The 22,720-nt window shown below is 43.5% G+C and overlaps 1 protein-coding gene across 2 annotated transcripts in view; it reads right to left on the bottom strand.

The window, feature by feature from the left end:
- Window positions 1–22,720, bottom strand: part of xpr1a (xenotropic and polytropic retrovirus receptor 1a) — a 72,194-nt gene that overhangs the window by 47,556 nt on the left and 1,918 nt on the right. For both annotated transcript variants that reach the window (XM_071516976.1, XM_071516977.1), the window contains exon 2: window positions 18,259–18,310. In XM_071516976.1, the coding sequence (XP_071373077.1) occupies window positions 18,259–18,310 (52 nt within the window). The remainder of the gene's footprint in view (window positions 1–18,258; window positions 18,311–22,720) is intronic.

The following is a 22,720-nucleotide window of genomic DNA, read 5'->3' as shown; positions in this document are numbered from 1 at the left end:
GCAGGTACAGAGGAAGTGGAGCCTACAGGGACGTCTCATCCGCTCATTCTCTCTCTCTCTCTCTCTCTGATCTGCCGCAGAGCTGCATAACAATACAAACATTATACACAGCGCTCTGTGTACCTGCTCTGTAACTGATTGTATTTAACAAGCAGGTCTCCGTCTCTACTCTTGTTTCTCTCTGGTGTTTGATTGGCCTTCTGATCCAGGCTTTCAACGCTAAAAGTGGCTGCTCTTTTAAAAAAAACATAAATGAGGTGTGATTTTATGTAAAGCTCCACTTCCATTTCCAGAGTTGCTGAGCATCAAATATGGTTGTGTGTCTCTGCAGTCTGCTCTTCAGGCGGTGAGGTGGGTGTACTGTATAACAGACCAGCTCAGCTATTCACTTTATCCTGAGCTCAAAGCCATTAGGATTGGGTTGGAAACATCAATAGAGTTACAGAGAATAAACGGCATATATAACAGTAACTGAACTGTAAGTGTAGCAACCTCAGTATGGTGTGTGTGTGTGTGTGCATGTGTGTGTGTGTGCTTATTCCTCTTTGAGTACATGTGTGTCTGTGACTGTGCACACGTGTGCCTCTAAGGTTTATAGATAGAAGCCGCTGGGCTCATAAAAACAAGATAAGTGTTGTGTCAATAGTCCAAGCTGGGGCCATTAATCTAGACAGAATAAGAGCCCCGGCTCCACCACTGTAACCATGGCAGAGGCAGAGGAAACTCAGTATCCATTAACCTACAGGGTGGCCATGCCATTTACTGGGGGGTCAGTGGGGTAATGTTATAGCTAGCACACCGGCAGCATGGATGATGCCATAGCTTGAAATACTTCATCACCCGTGAGCCTGAAAATGTTGCTCAAGATGCGTCATCATATATCACAGAAAGACTTGTGCAATATTTGCTATTTTGAGTGGTATTTATATATTTACAGCTCCATTTCTCAAATTCAGAGGCAACTTCAGGCATTAATGATGTCAGGTAATGTTAGTGGCACACTAAAATCCTGTATGAACCACAGTATTGATCACCATAATTACTATTATTGATTGTCATAATCAATGGCCACTTCTACTGAGTATAGTACATGTTACCATCTAGATACACCCATCAAAATTGGCATCATAAGTGGGACAAACTGTATGAATAATGCCAACCTCAAGACCTCAAGAAATATGCTTTTAATGGCATGCAGCTTAATTAGTGTACAACTAAACAAGTTTGTCCGTCTTTCTCAAGAGTATCCCTAAACAATATCATATTGTAGGTAAATATAACAACATGGTGTTATTCAGGCTTGGTTAGGGGTGTGTGCCTTAGTCGGCTTAGTCAGCTGTGGGTAAATCAAGGTGTGTGTGTGTGTGTGTGTGCGTGTGTGTGTGTGTGTGTGTGTGTGTGTGTGTGTGTGTGTGAAGATGTCCCTCCAGGCTGCCGTGGCATTCTCACAACAGCAGCTGCAGCCTCTCGATAAGAGCCACACTAAACAGTCTCACTTTGAGGACAAAATGAACTGAAATGCAGGGAATAAACACTTAGGAAAACACACTGATAAACACACACACACACACACACCCACACATGGATTTACACACGCACGCACGCACACACACACACACACACATTCCTGTACTAGACAGACAGAAGCTAGCAGATTAGCAAACATGAAACAAGGCATTTTCCTCAGAGAGGGAGAACAAACTTTGCAAGGTCTCTGGAAACTCCTCAGTGTGGCAGAGTTGACATTATAGCCAGACGCACCTTAATGCATCTTACAAATACCACAGCCACATATGTCAGAAGTCATGGCAATATTCCAGATCAGCACTGTGGCATTTTGCAATATGCCTTGGCTATAAAAATAACTAGTTCTCTGTGCACTGTAAGTGTCATTGAGGGACGTCATGCAGGCCTGTTTCATTTAAACAAATCACTGATGTAATGAACTCACTTTAGCAACATAAGAGTTACTTAACTGCACAAATGGCTCATACACGGTTCATACGCCAGAAGAAACACAAGTGATAGTAAAAGCCAAAAAAGAGGCAAACCACAACCATATAATTTTAGCAATGTATAATATATAATATCTGACTCTACACCTCTTAAGCCTATCATGTCTCCTTAGATACTGGTAGCCTTTAGGTTTGAATCAGGTCACCACCAGGTCTTACTGAAGAAACTTTAAACAAAGTATTTATCTTCCATGTTATCTACACAACCAAAATATGAAATTAACTATCTTAGGTAAAGCTCCAGGTTTCAGTCAGGAGACAGAATTTTAGCACAGATTAGCGAGAGATAGCAGAGAGGAAATTGTCTGAATATTAATGGGAGTAGGATCAAATTTAAAGGCAGTGGAGGTAAGAGAGAGGACGGGTGTGGAATATTTATGTAACGGGGCCGTGTATGGCAGCAGGTTTGTTCTATGTGGCTGGATGGGAAGGAGGGAGGAAGGGAGCGAGGGAAAGAGGTGAAGGATGGAGCGAGGGAGTAATAGAAGGAGAGAGGGTCAGAGGGATGAGGCAGGGAAGAAAGGGTGAGAAGGTTAGCAAGGGGTCAAAGAGGGAGCAGAAAGAGGTAGAAGGATGAGGATGAAAGGAGGGAATCAAAATAAAATGAGGAGGAAAGGAGGGAGGGAGAGATTACAGAATAGTTAGACACTGTTCTTGGAAGCCAGAACAAAACAGTGTGCTAGAAAGCTAAGCAAAATATTACACATCTGACAGATTAGCATGCATTAAGCTCTCCGTCTCTGCAGTGGCATTAATTGTACATATTCATATCTAAATGTTTACTGCGTGACTGAGGATTTACTAAGACAATTAAAGGTCCAGTGCAATGAGAATTGCAATTTCTCAATTTCATGGTATAATTTAACATTGGACCTGTTAATGTAAAGTTAGCCAAATTATTATAGCTGTCAGCACTGTGGAAATTTGACTAACTAAACTCTCCCTCTGGTTGTCAACAGAATCAAACTGAACAGAAAACAACAGAATTCCAGTCTACTTCCTGGTGTAAATGATGTCACCTACACCCATGAATCATTGCACTGGATCTTTAAACTCTCTAATGCCAAAAATATATTGTTATTTTAATGTGTAAATCTAGACTCCATATATATTGATACACTGATTAGTAGGGCTGGGCAATATATCAATATTATATTGATATCGTGATGATTTTGGATATCGTAATATCGTGATATGGTAAGTGTCTTTTCCTGGTTTTAAAGGCTGCATTACAGTAAAGTGATGTCATTTTCTGAACTTACCAGACTGTTCTAGCTGTTCTATTATTTGCCTCATTATATTCACTGTAGCCCTCAAACTTCTTTGCCAGAAATGAATACTGCTGTGGGAAAAGTTCATTCAAGCCATGTGATTTCTCAGGTTCTCTTTCCCCATTGAAAGATCTGTTTCCATTTCCTCACTGTAACTCTGTAATTCAACTTATGAATCAGCAGTCATGCTGCCCATCTTACCTTTACCCCACAGGACAGAGAGGGAGGAATCCAATACTTGATGTTATCAGATTAGGAGCTATTTCCTGATTCAATTTGATTAGGAGGATATTGACCTTGCCGTGCTTGAAAGTAACTCATATTGTTAACACAATTAACATGAACAGGAGGGACCAAAGTTACACGGAGCAACACATTGCAAATAATACTATAATATAATAAATAATGAAGAATATTATTCTTGTAGCATTCTTTGTGGATTTATTCTCTTTCAGTCACCCGACCATGAGGTTTGAAAATTCAGGGATTTTAATTCAAATCTTGATCATCACACATGGGATCATGCTGTATAATAAGGCTTTCCATGTTGAGCTTTCAACCTGTAGACATTTAATCATCTAAATAATGACGCTGTCCATCGATCAACCCTCGCTGAAACAACAGGAAGTAATCATCAAACCATTAGAGAGTTTAGGCAAACAAGAGGAAGGCAGGCAACTGTGTGTGTGTGTGTGTGTGTGTGTGTGTGTGTGTGTGTGTGTGTGTGTGTGTGTGTGTGTGTGTTCGGGGGGGTATTTGGGCAGCATATGGGGCACATGTGGCTTGCTTGTGGGACATGCTGTGAAGTATATGTATATGTGGCACACAAATTGACAGGCATACATTGTGTACGTGTGTGTGTGTGTGTGTGTGTGTGTGTGTGTGTGCCTGTGTCTGTCACTACGCAGCATGGGTGCAGACGCTGGCTGAGTATAAAGAGCAGCATGGAGAAGAGAGGGGGCCTCTGTCTGTCTAACACCACCGAGCGCTGAGGCTCCGTCTCCTCATTCATCCTCTTCATCTGGCCTCACTACAAATAGACCACAGAGGAGGTGCATCCATATGGTGGAAAGCTGAACTGGACATTTCTGTGGTGTCAGAGAGGTGTGTGTAGTCGGATGGATGGTGTGTGTGTGTGTGTGTGTGTGTGTGTGTGTGTGTGTGTAGCAGAGGATGAGCTTTACTGAGTCTCAGCCTCCTAAAGCCCCGGAGCAAACTGTATCTGGCTGGCATTTTCAGATAGAGACAGACACACCGACCCATAAAGATCTGACCTGCTCCTTGTTAACCTGGGGCACACACGCACGCAAACACACACACCCACACACACACACACACACACACACACACACACACACACACACACACACACACACACACACACGCACACACACACACACACACACACACACACACACAGAGCACACCTTCCTGAGTCACTGTGGGATTGTGGCCAAAGATGAGACAACTTTATAGTAAGAATGACAAACATGAAAGATAGACCGTCGCACACACACACACACACACACACACACACACACACACACACACACACACACACACACACAGTATATACACATTGTAGTGATTTTTAAGTCTGAATGACACAGCAGGAGGACTTTATATCCCACACATGGCATAGAAATATAGCATGGCATTATATTTTCACAGAACTTTTTGTGACATGTACAGTAATTTGACGGTTACTGGTAAGTTTTGACTATTGCCGCTGTCAGGTGAAAGCCTTGCATCTCCACAATGTTAGCTTTTCAGGAAATAAGAAAAACAGGCATGATTTTAGCTTGATGACAATGCATTTTGAGTTTATTCAAGGGGGCTTTGAAAGGGTTTCATAAGCCCAAGAGGTTGGATAATTTTCTAAACCTATAGAGGATCAGGTAATGCTTCAATTGAAGTGAAAATATGTTACAAGGTTAGAAGGGTTTCATGCAACAACATCAATATCCAAGTGCTGAGTTACAAATGGACTGAGACAAATAGAGAGTCATGTTGGCAGGAGCAGCAGCAACAACAAGAAACCCTCATTATCACCAGAACTGTGACTCATCAGCTAGTAGGTGTAGCAAGATAGTCAAGGTTATACATGGGTATAAATAGTATAAATATCTTTTTCTGGGTATTTAAATAATTCTCGCCTATGAACCTAATATTCATTGCCATATATTGGATCATAGTACACGTACATCCCCTTTGCAATACACCCACTTCCTCAGCTAGTAGCATTTTAAAAGTCTCTGTAAACAAATCCCCACCATGATTCAGCATTTTCTTTCATACTCCCAAGTGTGACTTATGAGGCTTTCCCTCGTGTTTGTTTGTTTCCTCTTGGAGTATCAGAATGCTTTCACAAGACAGTATTAAGATTCAGCCGAACACCCCAGCTCTCAGTTCTAGGTTTATAGTGTTTGGGTCCTGAATGTCAGGAGGAACAAAACAAGGCTCAAGTGATTCTGGTCCCTCTCTTGGTGCCATGGTAACTATGATGGAAGAAGTTCAGCTCTGCTTTCTGTGTCTGTAGAAGAAGGTACACAAAATAAGGCCACCGTCCTACAATGAAACCGACTTTATGACGCAGTGCCCCCAATGGTTGTATGCTTTTAAAAACGTCATTAAGCATTCCTAACCATGTTCTGCTACTGAGGATTCAATTTATCAGAACCTCTCCTTTTGCTCCTGCTACACAGAAAACAAATCTCTCTGAGATTAACGATTCGGCAATTTAAGTCATTACACATAAGATTCATTCTCATAAAAAGCGTAACAAGAAATTCACAATAATCCCCTCACAAATGGGATGCTGCTTATGCCAGGGGAACAATAAGCTGTTCTCTGCTCAATTGGGCTGCATACTAATAGGGTGATTATGAGGCCTAATTATCAGATGGCACTTGTCAAGAAGAAGCCGTGCAGTTTGCCCCGAGGAGGAAATGCAAAACAGAGACAAACTGTTGTTTCTGCTGAAAATCCACAAAGGAGCGGCTCTCGTCTATAATAGAGCCAGTTAGAAGTCAGCGGGTTATTTCTTAAGATGATGGAGGGAAATCGTGTTGATATGCAGTCAAACCCACATGTCAGTATTTCAATACTGTGTCGGTATTTGAAAAATTTTCCCTTTGTGCCACACATAAAACACATAAAAAGCCCGCCTCTAACACCAACTAAGCAACTTCACGGATATACAGGCATGCAGACAAACAGACCATCAAGCAAAAACATGCAGTAAAAAGTAATGTACACACAGGACTCTGCCCTACCAGCATTGAAGTAATTGGTTATTATTAACACGCATCATGAATACATTAGCCACATGTTGAGGAGGATATGAAATATGCATATTCCCTCAGGCCGGCATATGGTAGCAGGGACGGTTAAGAGGAAGTGTTGAGAATAAGGAACGCTAACATTCTTGACATGGTGACATTGACAGAAAGCCAGAGACACTGAATGAGTACAGCTGCTCAACACAGGACAGTGTTAGTGAGTCCACTGTGTGTGTGTGTGTCTGTGTGTGTGTGTGTGTGTGTGTGTGTGTGTGTGTGTATGCGCACGCGCCCCGGGTGTGTGCCAAAAGTCACTGGAAGGGCATTTCAGTGTCTAATCTCACCATTGCTTCTACTGTACACCATAAAACCGTAAAATCAGTGTCTACTTGTTTTTGGCTTCACTGTGGTTATGGGTAACAGGGACACTTTTTGAAAACTCATGACTATCAGGGGGAAGATTCACCATATTTCCAATCTCACACACTGTTAATAATTCAACGTTTAATATAAAAACAGGCAGGCTGTCCAGGAGGGAACAATAGCTGTGAATTATTGATATGACTCTCTCTCTCTCTGTCTGTGGATTAGAAGGATGTTATATAGAATAAAGCAGAGGAGAAATCATTTCTGGGCCAATATTCTTCTGCCCCCGAACGAATTAGCCGCTGACCTCCGACGCGTATGACCATATATTGCAGCAATCTTTAGAAGGCAATTAAAAAGTGGATTGCATCCAAATGCTCTTGCTCCTTTGGAATAGATTCATTGAATCTAGGAAGTATAATACACAAATCCAGCTCAGATTCAGCTCAGTCCTGTTTTGTAGCACAGCTTCAGGTGTCTGTTCTGCGTGCTGTTCAACAAACTTTTGTCATTTAACTGTGAAGAGTGACAGTAAACACAGGTTTTGGCAAGCTGCCATGTTTACCTGCCATTTCCCTACAGTTTTTCCCCCACATCCTTTGTGTGAGTAACAGCAGCATCCAGGAAAGGAAGGCTCTCCAAGGCTTTAGCTCTCTGTCCTCCAATTACTATCAATGTCACCTCTCTTCTTCTCTCGTTTTATCTGCCATTCTTTGTCTTTTAGTTTCCCTCACTGCCCTTCAATCCCGGCTGTGCTTCCTTCTCTTGTTTTGCCCAGGGCGAGAGCTAGGATTCAATATGAGGAGACCGCACCAAACACAAATATATGCCACCGCTGTACCTTGCCCTCCACACACACACACACACACACACACACAATCATGTACACTCGCACTGACCCCATGGGGCGTGACTCAATTTAAAGTCGTACTCTCTGCTGCTAGAGAAACGTTTCCATCCAATAGCAGTTCTGAAATAGATCCCCCTGCTGCCAGGTGTGGAGCGGAGTCCTGTAATTGTGTCGACAATCAGTTGAGAGTTAAAATAGCAATATAGGGATGAGGAGGGAGACGTGCCGCAATCTGTGCTTCATGCGGTCGGTACGTTTTCCACACGTTTTCATGCCTCTGAACCAATCTGAACCGGGCTCCGGCTGTCTCTCCAGAGAGACTGTGCAGCAGATTGGCACAGTGAAGGACACTGTGTCTTCTGCAACGCCCTACTCACCCACTAGCACACATAAATCCACACACACACACACACACACACACACACACACACCCAGGAACATAAAACCATACAACCACTCATCCTAAACCACACATCCCTAACAAATACATCACCTCACTTGTAAAAATAACACAACTAATTGCTTATACTTACTATGAAACACTGAAAACAAATCGACATCCTGCAGAGCAATCCCAGTGGAGAGAATTCATTCAGATAACAGATGCAGAAAGGATGATTAGAAAGTGGCATGCTGACAAATGGCTGTGTGTGAGTGGAAAACATTTAAGCTGCTGTAGGGCAATGGAAGGTTTTCTCATTCCCTACAACAGCATTTTGGGAAAAAAAGTGAGGATTTACAGCAGAGATTACAGTGGACAGTGTGTGATGATTGCATTAGATGTAATGGCAGTACAAAGAAAGCAGAAATACCCCAGCATATGGCACTGCTGTCATCACCTATAGCTTACAATCACACCCACACCCCCTATAGTCCCTGGCTCCGCTGTGGGTATGTGTGTGTGTGTGTGTGTGCGCGCGCATACGAGCATGTGTGCCTGTGTGTGTGTGCACGCGGGTGAGCAGCAAGCTCTGTTCAGCCTGTTGTATGCAAGTGCAGCAGAGCACAGCAGAGTGAGAGGATAAAAACATCAAGACACACACAGAGCGGAGACAAGGTCGTATGTCTCTATTCTTCCCTCTATCCATCATCACTTCCCCCTTGTTTTTTCCTTATCTATCACTCGGCCTGCTGCTCCTTTTACTTTGAAAACATGATTGATGGTGTATGATCGTACATGACATCCAAATCTACAACTGCTAATTTAATAATAAGAAATTAATTCAATTTCCTACTTTCAGCCAATCATTCACCTAGCAGATAAAAACAACTATTCAAATTAATCAAAACAGCCACGTGTGAATCCCATGATAGATTGATTACATGCAGCCAGCTATGACTGAAAGGTTACATTTGACATGGGATGACTGATCTGCTGGCTGGCGGCCAAAGCTGTTTATTTAGGCTTCTCGTTGCCGATTAAAAGCAGCAACTTGTCTCACAACAGAGGTGAGGTTATTAGTTGAGAACCCAGCTAACGCTAAACAAATATACCCAGACCCCCCTGAGACCTCGACAGCTGATCCATAATCAGTTCTCATCACATTCACATTCTATTTAGCATCCCATCCATGTTAGCTCGAGATCACTGCTGGCCCGGGAACAGATCCATGTATATGATCTCCAGATTAGCGCTTGGCAAACAGCCAATTCATATGATCTACACATTTCGTTTATTTAACCTTTCTAGGATCGTATTCACATCGGAGTAAAAGGCTCGGTGTATGAGAAACCATTCAGTGTTGGCCGACAGCCCATCCATAGGATTAGTGTTTGGCTTCTGTCCGTCCTGATGATGCACAGATCACAGCTGGATAGCGGCCGATTCCTATCATCATACCAGTGGCAGCATGTTCATAAGGCGTGGAGATCATTGCCGAGGCCAGCACACATATCATGCACAGACACACACACACACACACGTACAGAGAGAGAGAGGCATAGCGATGACAAGTTGTTGACGACGGGACTCATAACCCTCATAACTACATTTAAGGGCTCCAGGACAACCTTGACTCCTCTGAGCACCACTAACCTTTCCTTCACCCTTCCCCCTAAGCTGCCCCCTCCCCATCATCATGGCCCTCTCTCCTCCCTGCACCCCAGCTCCTACCACCTCTCCCTCTTCCTTTGCCCCTCTCTTCACTCCTCGAATCCCTCTCCCTCCTGTCTCCAGCAGTCAAAATTTGCTCCTCGCCTCCCAGACTCCAGTCAAAGACTCCCAATCTAAAAATACCCCTCTCTGCTGGAGCCACATCCCCAGCTGAACTCCTCACCCTATCTTAACACCACAACACCACTTGCTATCCGGTACCTTCCTCCTCTTTTAACCCAACCCAAACCCCTCCAACCCCCTTCCTCCTCCTCCTCCTCCTTCCTCTACTCCTCTCCTCCATTCAGGCGAGATCTAATTCACCGATGAATAATGGATGGATGGATGGAGACTTTCATCTATCAAGGTTCTCTTTCTCTCCCTCTCTCTCTCGCGGTATGGCTGTAGTGCTAATGCAGGGCAACATGCATTGGAGATGAGCCCAGGGACCTCCCACTCAGTCTGTCTGTCTGTCTGCTGCCTGAAGGATCTCTCTCTCTCTCTCTCTCTCTCTCTCTCTCTCTCTCTCTCTGTCTGTCTCTCTCTCTCTCATTCTGTTTCAGACTAAATCCACTGACAATCCTATCCAATCTATCATTCTTTTCTGACCCCTTTTCTCCATCCCTGCTTTATCCCTTCATATTTATAGCATCTAACCTGAAGGAGGAGGGTGCTGTTGGCCATCTCTTTCTTTATCCCTCTCTTCATCCAATTACCGCTCCCCCTTTTCATCGGTCATTACCTCCTGTTCGATTAGTCCCTGACCTTGGGAAAGCTATCCCAGGTTTGTATTGACCCTGCCCACCCCCCATACAACCTCAGCAGCCTCATCAAAGCGCCAATCACAGCAACAGCAGCACCCCCCCACCCCCCACCCTCTCATGCTGCCTTGTAGGATGAGAGTCAGTTTAAATCCACTGTGGAAGCTAAACCCATTAACTCCTGAGGTGAAATGAAATCCATTCCATAAGTGTAATTATGGATGTACCTGTTAGTCCTTTTTAATATATAAACTGGGTTATAATGCAGCCAGATGAAGCTAAACAAATTTTCTGTTTGTATGGAGGCGTAATTGTTTAAGATTCTGGCGCCATGACAGTCTATTGTCGGTTAACAATTTCGCCCTCAGGCGTTTTCCCCTCTCCTGGAAATACTGATGGTCTGGACCTGAGAAACGGGCACAGAAATAGATCCTCCTATATTCCTTACAGAAGATAAATAAGGTTTTGTCCAAGAACCACAGTATCAGTGTAGCTTAGAGCTTCTTAAGACCTCACTTAGTTTGGGTCATTTTACACTGGCCTCTAGTAAAGATTATTCCTAATAGTTGAGTTATCATATTTCAGTCTGGCTCAGGTTGGTTTAGTTTGACTTTGGTTTGATTTGATTACTATATCTTCCACCAGGATTAAGGAAAAAAACAAAGAACCAACCCCCACAAACACCAAACAATTAGCGTTTGGAAGCGAGCGGGAGCAGCAGCTTGTCAAAGAGCCCATCAATAATGCAGGCTGGAGGGGAGGGAGACCCAGGCTGCCACACCGCTGGCCCGCTGAACCCTCCTGCCTGTCTACCTGTCTGTCTGCCTGTCCATCTGTCTCTCTCCCTTTCTCCTTGCTTGTCTAACCTTGTGAATGTGTGCCTGACCTCCTGCTACCACCTTGCTGTCTGTCTGTCTCTCTGCCCAACCCACCTACAGACTTGTATACGTTTCTCTGCCCTGCTGCCTTGGTGTCTATTATGCATGTATCCTTGAGCTGCTGTGGCTGGGGAGCCTTGGTGTGTTTATGCATGTATTTATTTATTCATCTACTGTAGAGACCCCTCTATGGTTGTGTTTTTAATTAATACAGTACCCCAGAGTGGACTATTGGTTGAGGGAAAGCAACTGTTTGCCAGAAATTGGCTCAAGCTTTAAAACCTATTTATCATACTTACATTCATGCATTATCATATCATACATTTTGTTGAACTATTACACAAATAAATCATAAAGAAAGGATCATGTGTAAGCAACAGATTGACGGCATCAACAGGTAAACAACGTAATTCTGAAGAAACCGACATGGATTTGTATTTTTGGACAAATGCATGAATAAAAAACTTCAGCAATCAACTTGCCAAGGCAGGACTAGTGTTGATGCTACAGAAATCAGAATGCTATTCCACCCGGGGGGCGAGGACAGCCTGCGAGGAGGGCCAACCACAGTAATAACAGCTGCTGTTCCATCATATATGCCGGCAGAATAACAATCAGCACTATATTACACAAGCTAGCAGCCTTCAACTAGCCTCCCATCATGTCCATCCAACAACAGCGACAGACAAAATGGTGGGAGACAAAGCGCTAGGGACGACAATAGAAAATCGCAGAATAAGCGCTGGCTGAAAGGCGGAGTAGAGGTGGTCTGTGGCTGTGATTCATGTGGCCGCTTTCATTAAGCAGATTAGGTGAAGGTAGCACCTGCATAGACACTCACACACACAAACACACACACGCACGCGCAAAAATATTCATTAGGGAGTCGTCGGAGCTAAAAGGGGTCCTGGCAGGGCTGAGGGTAAGAGGTGCAACAGCACGCAGGTTTACTGCTCTGTTTATTCTCCTTTAATCAAAGCCATAAAGAGATGGAGAGAATGTGTCCGGGGAAAGCGTGGGAACAAAAGCCTAACAGGCAGCATAGTGGAGAGTAAACAGCTGTGGTGGGTACAGGTGCTGGGGACGGGACAATGGATGTCTGGGTTTGTGGTTGCCTTGATCATCAATGGATGAGAAACATAGTAAAGCACCAATTTCAAAGACAATCTCTCTATCCATCTCTCTATCTCTCTATCTCTCTATCTCTCTATCTATCTATCATTTGATGCCTATATCAGGTTCTAGTTTGTTCGGTGCTATTGACAGATACTCTTTCCATTCTATTCTATTCTATTCTATTCTACTGACACTCTAGTCAATAAGACGGAAGGTGACTGGTGGTGTTGTATTGCTCGTTGTAGGAGTAAGGGAATGGCAGGCAGGCTAATTGGCGAAGTCTTCTCTCTCAGCAGGCTACAAGCTTTTCTCTCTCCCTGCTCTGATAGCAGCACAGCAACTCTCTGGACCACCTCCACACACACACACACACACACACACACAAACACACACTGGCTGGGGAGTCTGGCTGGGGCTAATGCCAGACACACCAGGATGCCTTCATGCACACACACCAACTAACTTATGCACACACGCTGAATGTGCATACACAAACTCGCGTGCAAGCACAGGCACATACACACACACACACACACACACATAGTCCACTGATACCCATACATCACTATCTCAGCAGTTTCACATTGAGTAAAAGACAGATAACCTGCAGTACATTTTGCCTCTACAGACTCTATCAGTCTGCAATATAATGAGATTGTCAGTCTGTGGGCTCGGGGCTGACTCAGTTACCCGGAGACACGGCCGGGATGACGAGGGCGGGAGCTGAGAAAGACTGAACCTCTATTGCTTGGTGACAAAACACATTATGAGATGAAGGTCCCTGCATCAAGCAAAAAACGGCTCAATAACAGATAAGGTTAAAGGTTACGGGGGTTCACTCCCATCCTCATTTTGTTCTTTCAGTCTTTATTGATGGGATGGGTTCCGACTTATTCTCTATTTCCACACAATAAAACATATTTTTTCAAATATGATTTGTTTGACGAGTTTGGTAAATACCATCTCATTGGTTTTTGATCTCGATGGCAGAGCACCTTCATTGCAATAGAACTGCTTCCCATTTTCACACTATTGCTTTACCGTTATTGATTCAACTGCATAAAACATGAAAAGTCCTAAAGGGCTCAGCAGACAGCCAGGCTATGGGACAGTATAGTAAAAATAAGATGGGCCATATACAGAAGAGGTAGCTTTTACTAGATAAGATATTGTATAAGTGTGACATGAGCAAAGTTCCATTCATTTTGTCTGATTTTTATTTTTCCTCGTCTTATTCATTCATCTCTTCAGTAAAACACTGTGACATCCAGACCCTGTGATTCAGAGGAGAATCCAATCCCTGGTCCCCTGAGCTGTGAGTCAATAATGTAGCACCCATCCCCCTACTCGGACAAGAGTGTGTGTATGTATGTGTGTGTGTGTGTGTGTGTGTGTGTGTGTGTGTGTGTGTGTGTGTGTGTGTGTGTGTGTGTGTGTGTAGTAGTCGTACATAGGAGCCCCACCCTTCGTCCCTGTGTGAATCCAATAGTGCCATCAGTGCCATCCTCCCCCTTCCCCCCGGCCCTGCAAAGCACAGATAGCATCACAGTCTCCCTGATCGGACAGACTGGCCATTTGCAGTGTAGCTGAATGAAGGACATAATGAATGAATGAATAAATGAATGAATGAATGAATGAATGAATGAATGAATGAGCCTACAGATAAATGACTTGCAATGTGCAGCCTCATCCCTCCCGGATTAAAAAAAATGCTTCACAATACAAACATGCCTCTGAACTAGGCATCTATGGCATATATTGTATGTGAACGTTACTGGAAATAGCAAAACACACACACAATACGCACACACACACACACACACACACACACACACACACACAGACACACACACGCACACACACAGATTCCTTCCAAAGCTGTGTGTTTATTATCCGAGGCCATTGTTCTCAGATCTCTGTAATAATCAGCGGGCTAATTGAATTAGACTGTGGCATAACTCAATCTAATGGTTGGAACAGGGGGAGCCAGGGATCCAACCAGCTGTTCTGTCAGTTGTCTTCCACTGGGTCTCCACTGCAGAGAGACAGCCGTGTTTTAATTACAACTACAAGAGAACCAGGGGACGGACGGACGGAATGAGAACAAAGGATCTTAACGAGGGGTGAGAGGTCACATGCAGCAACAGAGCAACTTAAACGTGTTTGTGTGTGTGTGTGTGTGTGTGTGTGAGCAGTGCACGTGTGTCCGCAACAAGCTCTCTTAATTGCTGTACATCCATCTCATTGCAGTGATTCATTAGTAAAAAATAAAGTGCTGGAAAGAAGATGTGTCTTTTCTCGGCTAGTCTCCCACACAGAGAGGCTCTCTGTGGAGGTGGTGATTGGCTAATGTGTGTTTAAGCAGAAGTTGCACCGGCACTGCACTACATAGCACAGCAGGAAAGGCAATTCTGCATTTAAAGGAAAAATCCATCTTAAAACACTGCAGTAATGCTGTTAAGAAGCAGCTATTGGTGATGTACCTTATATTTCTGGGCCCATTTTGTTGTTTGGTGGAGTATTTTTCTTATTCCTGCAGATAAATGGGAACGTGACGTCACTGAGATATTTTCAGCAAGCTACAATGGAGTAATTTTCACCTATCTCAAACATCAGTAGTAATTGTCAGTTTTTGGTGTGAGCCCCTCAGAATCAAAGAGTGAGGGCTTCTTTCTAGACTCACCATTTTGCTCCAATGTTCACCAACCATACAGGGAGAAATCCATTGTAGAAGAGGCAGAGAGACCAATTTCTCCACTGACAGTAGCCTCAATAGACCAGAATGCAATGCAGCCACAAGACATGCTGTGTTTTGTGTTTTCTCGACTGGAAAAACTCACTCTTTCGCTGTTACTACGCTACTGCTATCACTATTGCCATTGCTCTAACTACACGACTGAAAGCAACCAGTTCTGGCCTATTCTCTGGGTGTTGTCAAAAGGCATTCTGGGAAATGAAGGGAGTCACCAACTGAACCAAGTAAATGAAGCAAGTCGAGAGAAAAAGGTTTTATGACAAAATAACTGCTGGAATGCATTGAATTTCACACATAACAATGTAAGAGCATCTGAGGGTCAAATTTTCCTTAATACCTTCTAAGAAAAGTGCTAGACAACTATACTTATTGCCCTATATTCCTGAACTAGAGCTACTTGATATAGAAGGGTTCAATGTTCTAATATCCGGAACACAAAGTTTCTTATTTTACGCGCCACGTACAGCAAGTAGCCCATAACGTGTCGTGATCTGAAACCCAGTGGAAAGTCGACAGATGATTCCCGCTTCCGCTCCTCTCTCCCTGTTCTGTAAAACACCGCCATAATAGATTTGCCAGGCAAATTGCTATAGCGACAATCCGACAATGTGACAACCGCACTGTGCGGAAAGGCTGTGACAGAGGCTTTGAAGTGCTGCCTGCTCTGCACTGTGTCTTTCTACTGTACAGCTCTATCAGGTAGGGCAGGTCGGCCTGCGAGAGAGCAGAGGAAATGGGTGAGCGAGTAGTTATAACCCTGTAAATTGTCTCCCTCAGGCAAGGGAAAACGTCCTCCGAATACCAAAAACGTTAGTTTTCCATCAAGACTGAGGCAGGAGAGGGAGAGAGGGAGAGAGAGAGAGGGGGGGGGGGGGGATTCACCCTTGAATCATATCCTTATAATTAGTCTTTCACTGAGGGAGCAGATTTAATAAAATTATCAAGGTTTAAATTTGATCAAATTTGACAGAGTGGGTCTAGTGGGTGTGAAGAGAAAGTGCTGCAGTAAGCTTCTATTTTATAACAGCTGCTGATCTTGTTTCTCTTATGAAAAGTCAACAAAATATCAGCCACAGGAGAATGTAGACGGGGCTCAATAACTCTATTTGTCTGCCCTCGCTGCTGTTTTCATTACAGTCTTTGTCTCTTTCCCTCAGAACACCAAGAGGGATAGACAGCTGTCTGAGACCTTCTCTCCTGCACAAAAAATATCATCGCAGATACACATTTCTTTGCACTTGGCTGGGCTCATTCTTCAGTGTTTTGGTAACATATTGAGCGACAAAAGTGTGAAAAGCATACAAATCAATTTGATTGATTGCGGAATGGTGGAACTTCACACTAAGCAAGCTGTGGATACCAGACGAACGACTGACATAACTGCGACAGCATATTATTCTGCTGATTGATTGATTGATCCCGTCTCCATGTATAAGACCCCCTCACCTATCACGCGACAAACTGATGGATACAGAGCTTTGACCTATGTGTGCAGCGCAGACCGGAGACAGGAAATGATTTATCATCCATGTTCAGCTCAGCCGGCATGGCTAACGCTCTCTGGAGACCGGTGCTTACAGGAGAGACACAGCTCATATGTTATCACCAAACAAGACATAAAACACATGCATGCACACGCACATTCACATACACACTAAAACCACATTTCATACAATATTTTAGAATTCACCTGCCTCCTTCCAAGCCTACTACAGCGGAAGACAAGGTCAACAAAAGTCTATCTCTGTCTATCACTCTCTCTCTCTCTCTCTCTCCCTCTCAGCATACACAAAACAAAACACACCTATATGGCTGAACCTGACACACACACACACACACACACACACACACTGATCGAGCTCACACACAGACTCAGTGACTGTGCATAACGTCTTTGTTGCTCATGGATAGAATCACATCAAACGCCCATCCACTTCAAGCCTGCTCAGCTGGAACTGAGCTCTGGGAGATGCAGCTCTGTGAGGGGCATGTTGTGGAACACACACACACACACACACACACACACACACACACACACACACACACACACACACACACATACACTCATCCTATCAAAAAACAGATATGGCAGCTAGAGGTGAGTTCAATGCGGCCACATTTCAGTGCAAGTCCAATCTTTTCCATCCTGTCACAGTCTCTCCACAGCTCCAAAGCCACGTCACCAACATCACAAACTACGTCTCCTGTCTGCAACCAAAGAACGTTGTTTACTCCCGTTAAAGAGCGTCTAAATTAAAAACAAATTGTTTACGTTCTTTCCTTCGGCACACCTCAATTACAGTCTGATGCCAAAGATTAATTATAGCCAGAGCGCTTCCTTATCTACAGTGTGCTGACCAGCAACACACCGCCGGTCATTGAACTCAGACTCTGCTCTGCCATGTTGCGCCCAGTCCTGGTGCAAAAAGTGTTTTCAAATAGCTTTTAGTTTTTGTTTTAATCCAACTGGAGCATCAGAAGTAGAATTTAATGCATCAGGAGGGTTCAGATAGTGTCAAACAACTCTTCAACTACATCAAGTATACAGCAAGCAAAGCAATTCAAATAATTGACTTTTTGGCACTTGTTTTTTTCTCTTTTTTTCCATCCATAACTTCACGCATGTTCAAATGCTAAAGATTATGATTTGCTATTTGACCTAGGTCCACTTGAGAGTGAGGAGTGAGTGGCTGCAAGAAGGCAATGATTTCCACCTATTTTTAGGCAGATGAAGGTTGCCCAAACAAGCCCAGGGCAGAGGGCATTGGGTACAGTAGTGTGTGTGTGTGTGTGTGTGTACGTCTGTACGTCTGTACGTCTATGTCTGGGTATGTGTATCAGTGTGTGTGTGTCCAGACAGGGAGTTTCCTTACCTTCTATGGACGGGGCTTGGTCCTGGGCAGCATACAGCATGTCCTTGAATGCCTGATGAGGGAATGAGATACAGAATCACTGGTCAGGTCGTCAACTGTCTGCAAACACTGACCCAAGCAAACAAACAGACAGGCCTGCATGAAATGATGTATTTTTGCCTATATTAGTCTATGAAGACCATAGAGTTCATACATTGTGAAGATGAGTGTATATTCACAGGGTAGATGTGGGGTGATTTAGTTCAAAAATTGCCCAAGTCAGATCCACATCAGTTCAAATGGTTGCCAGTAGAAGAAGGTGTATTTGGAGTAGTTTTACAGTGGCATTTAAACCATCTAAAGCCATTTGCGAGCCATCAACTAAACACTTGTTCTCCATATTGGGAGATTAGAGCAATGGCCACACAGCTGTTAACATAATGAACAATGCACAAGCTGTGGGGTTTGAATTATCTCATTCAGTTCAAGTAATACAAGTTACACAGAGATTGCTATAACACACAAATGGATGAAAAACAATAGACTAAAAATATCTAGGTCTACCTCAAAAATTATTAAGATGCCAAAATTGAAAGCAATGACAAAGCAATGATTGTTGTTTGGACTTCTAAAATGAATGGCAATATTGTGACGATTGGACACTGGAGTGTAAAGTTTGATGGACACCATTTCTCCATCCAACTGCACATTTTTCCAATTAAAATAGTAGAGGGGGAGAGACAGGGGGAGTGGGGACAGGGGGAGACAGACAGAGAGAGGGAGGGAGAGAGAGAGAGAGAGAGAGAGAGAGAGAGAGAGAGAGAGAGAGAGATGTAGTAGCTAAATGGGGTTGTTTCCCTGCAATCAGACTGACCTTGTAGATAATGGAAACAGACAGATAATTACGTGCTGGCTCATCTGAACATGATGTCAGTGGTAGTCAGAGAAAAGACTGGAACTGGCATACTCTCTCTCTCTAGATGAAGATGTCTTTTGGACTAAATTGCCAGAGCAATATCAGAAATTGAAAAAAAAAAAGTTTACCCATTCAACTTTTTCAAGTCAATGTGTTTTAACAGTTCAGAGAATGTCACTTTAATATTTGCACCATGTGTCAAACTTTCAACTCTCATTTGCAATAGTTTGACTCATGACTCATCATGTCTTCCCTAACACCAATAACAGCCTGTATGGAGTTTTCATGTCTATATCACACCACTCTCTGACCAGACCTTCCTATTGAACCTGCTGCTTTTGTTACATGACAGCCAGAGAGCTGGGTAAGTAATCCGGCGTGTAGGTGGGAACCACTCAGAAACCACTGTACATTATTGTCTCTGTGCCCTGGGATACAGAAAAGGCAGTGTATTGTTCACACGTAAGTTCATAGACCCACATTCCTCTGTGAACCACACACACAGTGAGGCAAACATTTCAATTGTAGCTAGCATTGTTTCTATCTCGTCCGATAAAGACCACAGGAGACTGTGCACCGTGTTCAATCTTGAAGCAGGGACCGGTCCTGGCTAACTTCTGGTGAATAGCTGGGAAACAGACATACAGACGGGGAGGCGTTGATTAAGATGGAGGCATTGCCATGGTGATGGCAGTGACGGGAAAGTGGGCAGGATGGCTCTTCAGGGAATTGGGATAAACCTGCAGGCTTGGCAGTAAATAGTGGTGAAACCTGTAGACAATAACTAAGCCAAGCCTAATGGGGCCATCAGTTGGAATGGCCATGCATTAATGTGATTATGGTGATTACACAATAAACCAACATGCATGTACCGCAAGTACCGCATTTGTGTTAGTATGACAGACTGGAGCCTGCACTGCAGAGTGTCCAGCAGACTGTACACCATCGATAGAATTTAATCCTTTGATTGCTGCACATGTTGAGTGAGGCACTTAACAATGTGTTTGGCTGCTACATGGTTAAATCATAGACCTGCAAGATACTTGAGATCCTTATCCCTGTGCTTGAGAAGATCGCAGAGTGTACACTATAGATCTAGCAGAGCCGTGTTCCTTAGTCTGAAGAGATTTCTGGCCAGAATAGACTGTCAATTGTGGATCAAATGAATCCCTCGCTCTCTGTCTGAGTGGATCCCTGTGTGGAGGAAGAAGAGTAGAGAGGAGGGGAGGAGGAGAGCAGGAGGGGGGAGGAGAGGGGGGGCAGCAGAGGGCAGGTCTGGTCTGGGACCAGATGTCCTCCCAGCGGGGGAGGAAGGATGAGGTGAGGGATGGAGGGAAGGAGGGAGGGGTAGGAAGGGGGGATCTCAGCAGTTGCCATGCCATCCCTGTTGTATACATAATGTCCATATTGTATAACATGCTCATAAATCACACATTCATAACACAGGATATGGATGATTTGAGCAATATTGTACATTTTGGGTCCAATTTCCATAGCGTCTACAGCAAAACAAAGCTCACTGTGTTGGTTTAGACAATCACACTGCAGAGCACAGGTAACAAAAGAGAAAGACAAGGCATAACATTTTAATTTAATCAAGAATCACTCAGCGAAACCTTTCCGTGTAGCACACAGCCACCTGCTTTTCATTTAAATAATATCACCTTGCTAGTTTGAATTGTAAATGTGAGTCTCCACAAGCATTCTCCCCTCCATCTAAACCCACACAAGTGATTAGACTGCAGAGGTAAAAGCATAAGGGGCCTTGTTCTCTCGCCCACACACACACCTGCATCTCTCTCTCTAACTCCCCCTCTCTCTACCTCTAGTGTTCAATGCAACAATTACATACATCTGAGTTCAGCAGCCTCCACACCTGATTGACTGAACATGTCTTACATACTTTAATACAAGCAAGCTTTTGTATAATAAAAAAACTCATGCCTATATGGAGGATGTGGAAAAATTAAATTAAGAGAGTGCAATAAGTCAGACAGAGACAGAGAGTTTAATCCAACAGTAATCAATCAGGGCTGATAAAAAATGCTATTCATATTTCAGTGCTTAATAGCTCTATTAAATCTAGAGACAAATCTCTATATCTATCAACCAAATCTCTGCTCTTTAGCAGTAGCCTCTGGAGTCTGCAGCACATGCACACCTCCATACTAAACAGCTGTTTAGCATATAGGCTTATAACTACAGCCCCATAGGATAACCCACACACCTAATTACTCTGCCACTCAATCACCTTGTCAATGCCTCCATGTTCAGATGAAGTGTCTTTCTAACTAAGGGCTGTTTTTGCTGGCACAGCCACTTTGCCGCATAATTCTCATCTGCATAGAAACTGGCTGACCAATCTGAATAGACAGTTACAGTTTTCCACATAATGGCGTGCTCTAAAAAAAAAGAAAAAAAAAAAAAAAAGAGGCTAGGAGAGGCAGCGAAAAGTGGGCAGTAGGTTAATTAATCTGACTGGCACATAAAGGCAAGAAAATCACTTCACACCGCAGTCAATTTGGATAGAGGCTGCTGTAATATTGCATTATGCAGGCAAAAATGACCCGTTGCTGCACTGTTGCTGCACACTTGAAAGGAAATGTTTAGAATTCAAATTTGTTCTCTGCAGTCAGAGGACAAATACAATAAATTGTCACTATGTCATTTAAGAGACAGACTGGATTATAATACACCGATTCTGTTCTACTTCATAACATAAAAAGAGATGTGCCAGCCATCTGCAGTAGTGATAAATGCATTATGGGGGATCTGTGTGACGGCGGCCACTGCATGTAATAGCTGAATGTTTTCATGCATCTCTCAAGGCATCTGTAACGGCCCTTCACTGCAGAAGAGTCCATCCAAGGACTAACTGCTTTTGTTGCACCACAGCAGCACAATGAGGCTCTGCATTGATGGGAATGACATTAAAATTGTTTTCTTTTATAGTCCGCTTTCTTTCAATGACCCAATTCCCTGCAGTCCACTTGAATCTGACTTTATTGTTGTCCTTGTTTGCTGACTTGTTGCAGAGGCTGCCATGCTCTCACGTGTTTCAAAGCCTTGAATCAGATGTCCGTCTTCTGTAGGTGTGTGCCATCTTTCTGCACCACCCACTCCAGAGGCAACAGCGTTCATACAGGTCAGGCAAAGACTGCAGGCACACACATAAACATGCACACACACACAAACAAGCACACACATACACACATGCACAAACCCCTCCATCTTGGACGCATTACAATGCATTATAATGCAGATTTAAGGGGCAATGCTATACAAAATGTAAGGATAGGATTCCGACTCTCTCCTTCTAGACAACTCAGATGACAGCTACACATGTAACACCAGTATGTTTGCATGGTTGAAAGATGAAAACAAAGGTGTTCCATATGAAATACAACATCTCATAAATACACATCAATGATTAATTACAGTTGTGTTTACACTAGATTTGTTGTTGTTGTTTTTTAACTTTCAATTCCTATAGAAATTTGCTATTTTTTGAGTAAATATAGACTGATATAACACATCAATCATCCATGATTCCAGAGTTCATGTTGC

The sequence above is a fragment of the Centroberyx affinis genome, unplaced genomic scaffold, assembly GCF_046629955.1.
Source record: "Centroberyx affinis isolate AG114_WGS23_722 - 3 ecotype Tasmania unplaced genomic scaffold, CSIRO-AGI_Caff_v1 ptg000440l_1, whole genome shotgun sequence".
Classification (NCBI taxonomy): Eukaryota; Metazoa; Chordata; class Actinopteri; order Beryciformes; family Berycidae; genus Centroberyx; species Centroberyx affinis.
Note: the sequence above shows the minus strand (reverse complement) of the source record. Positions and strands in the feature narration are given on the sequence as shown.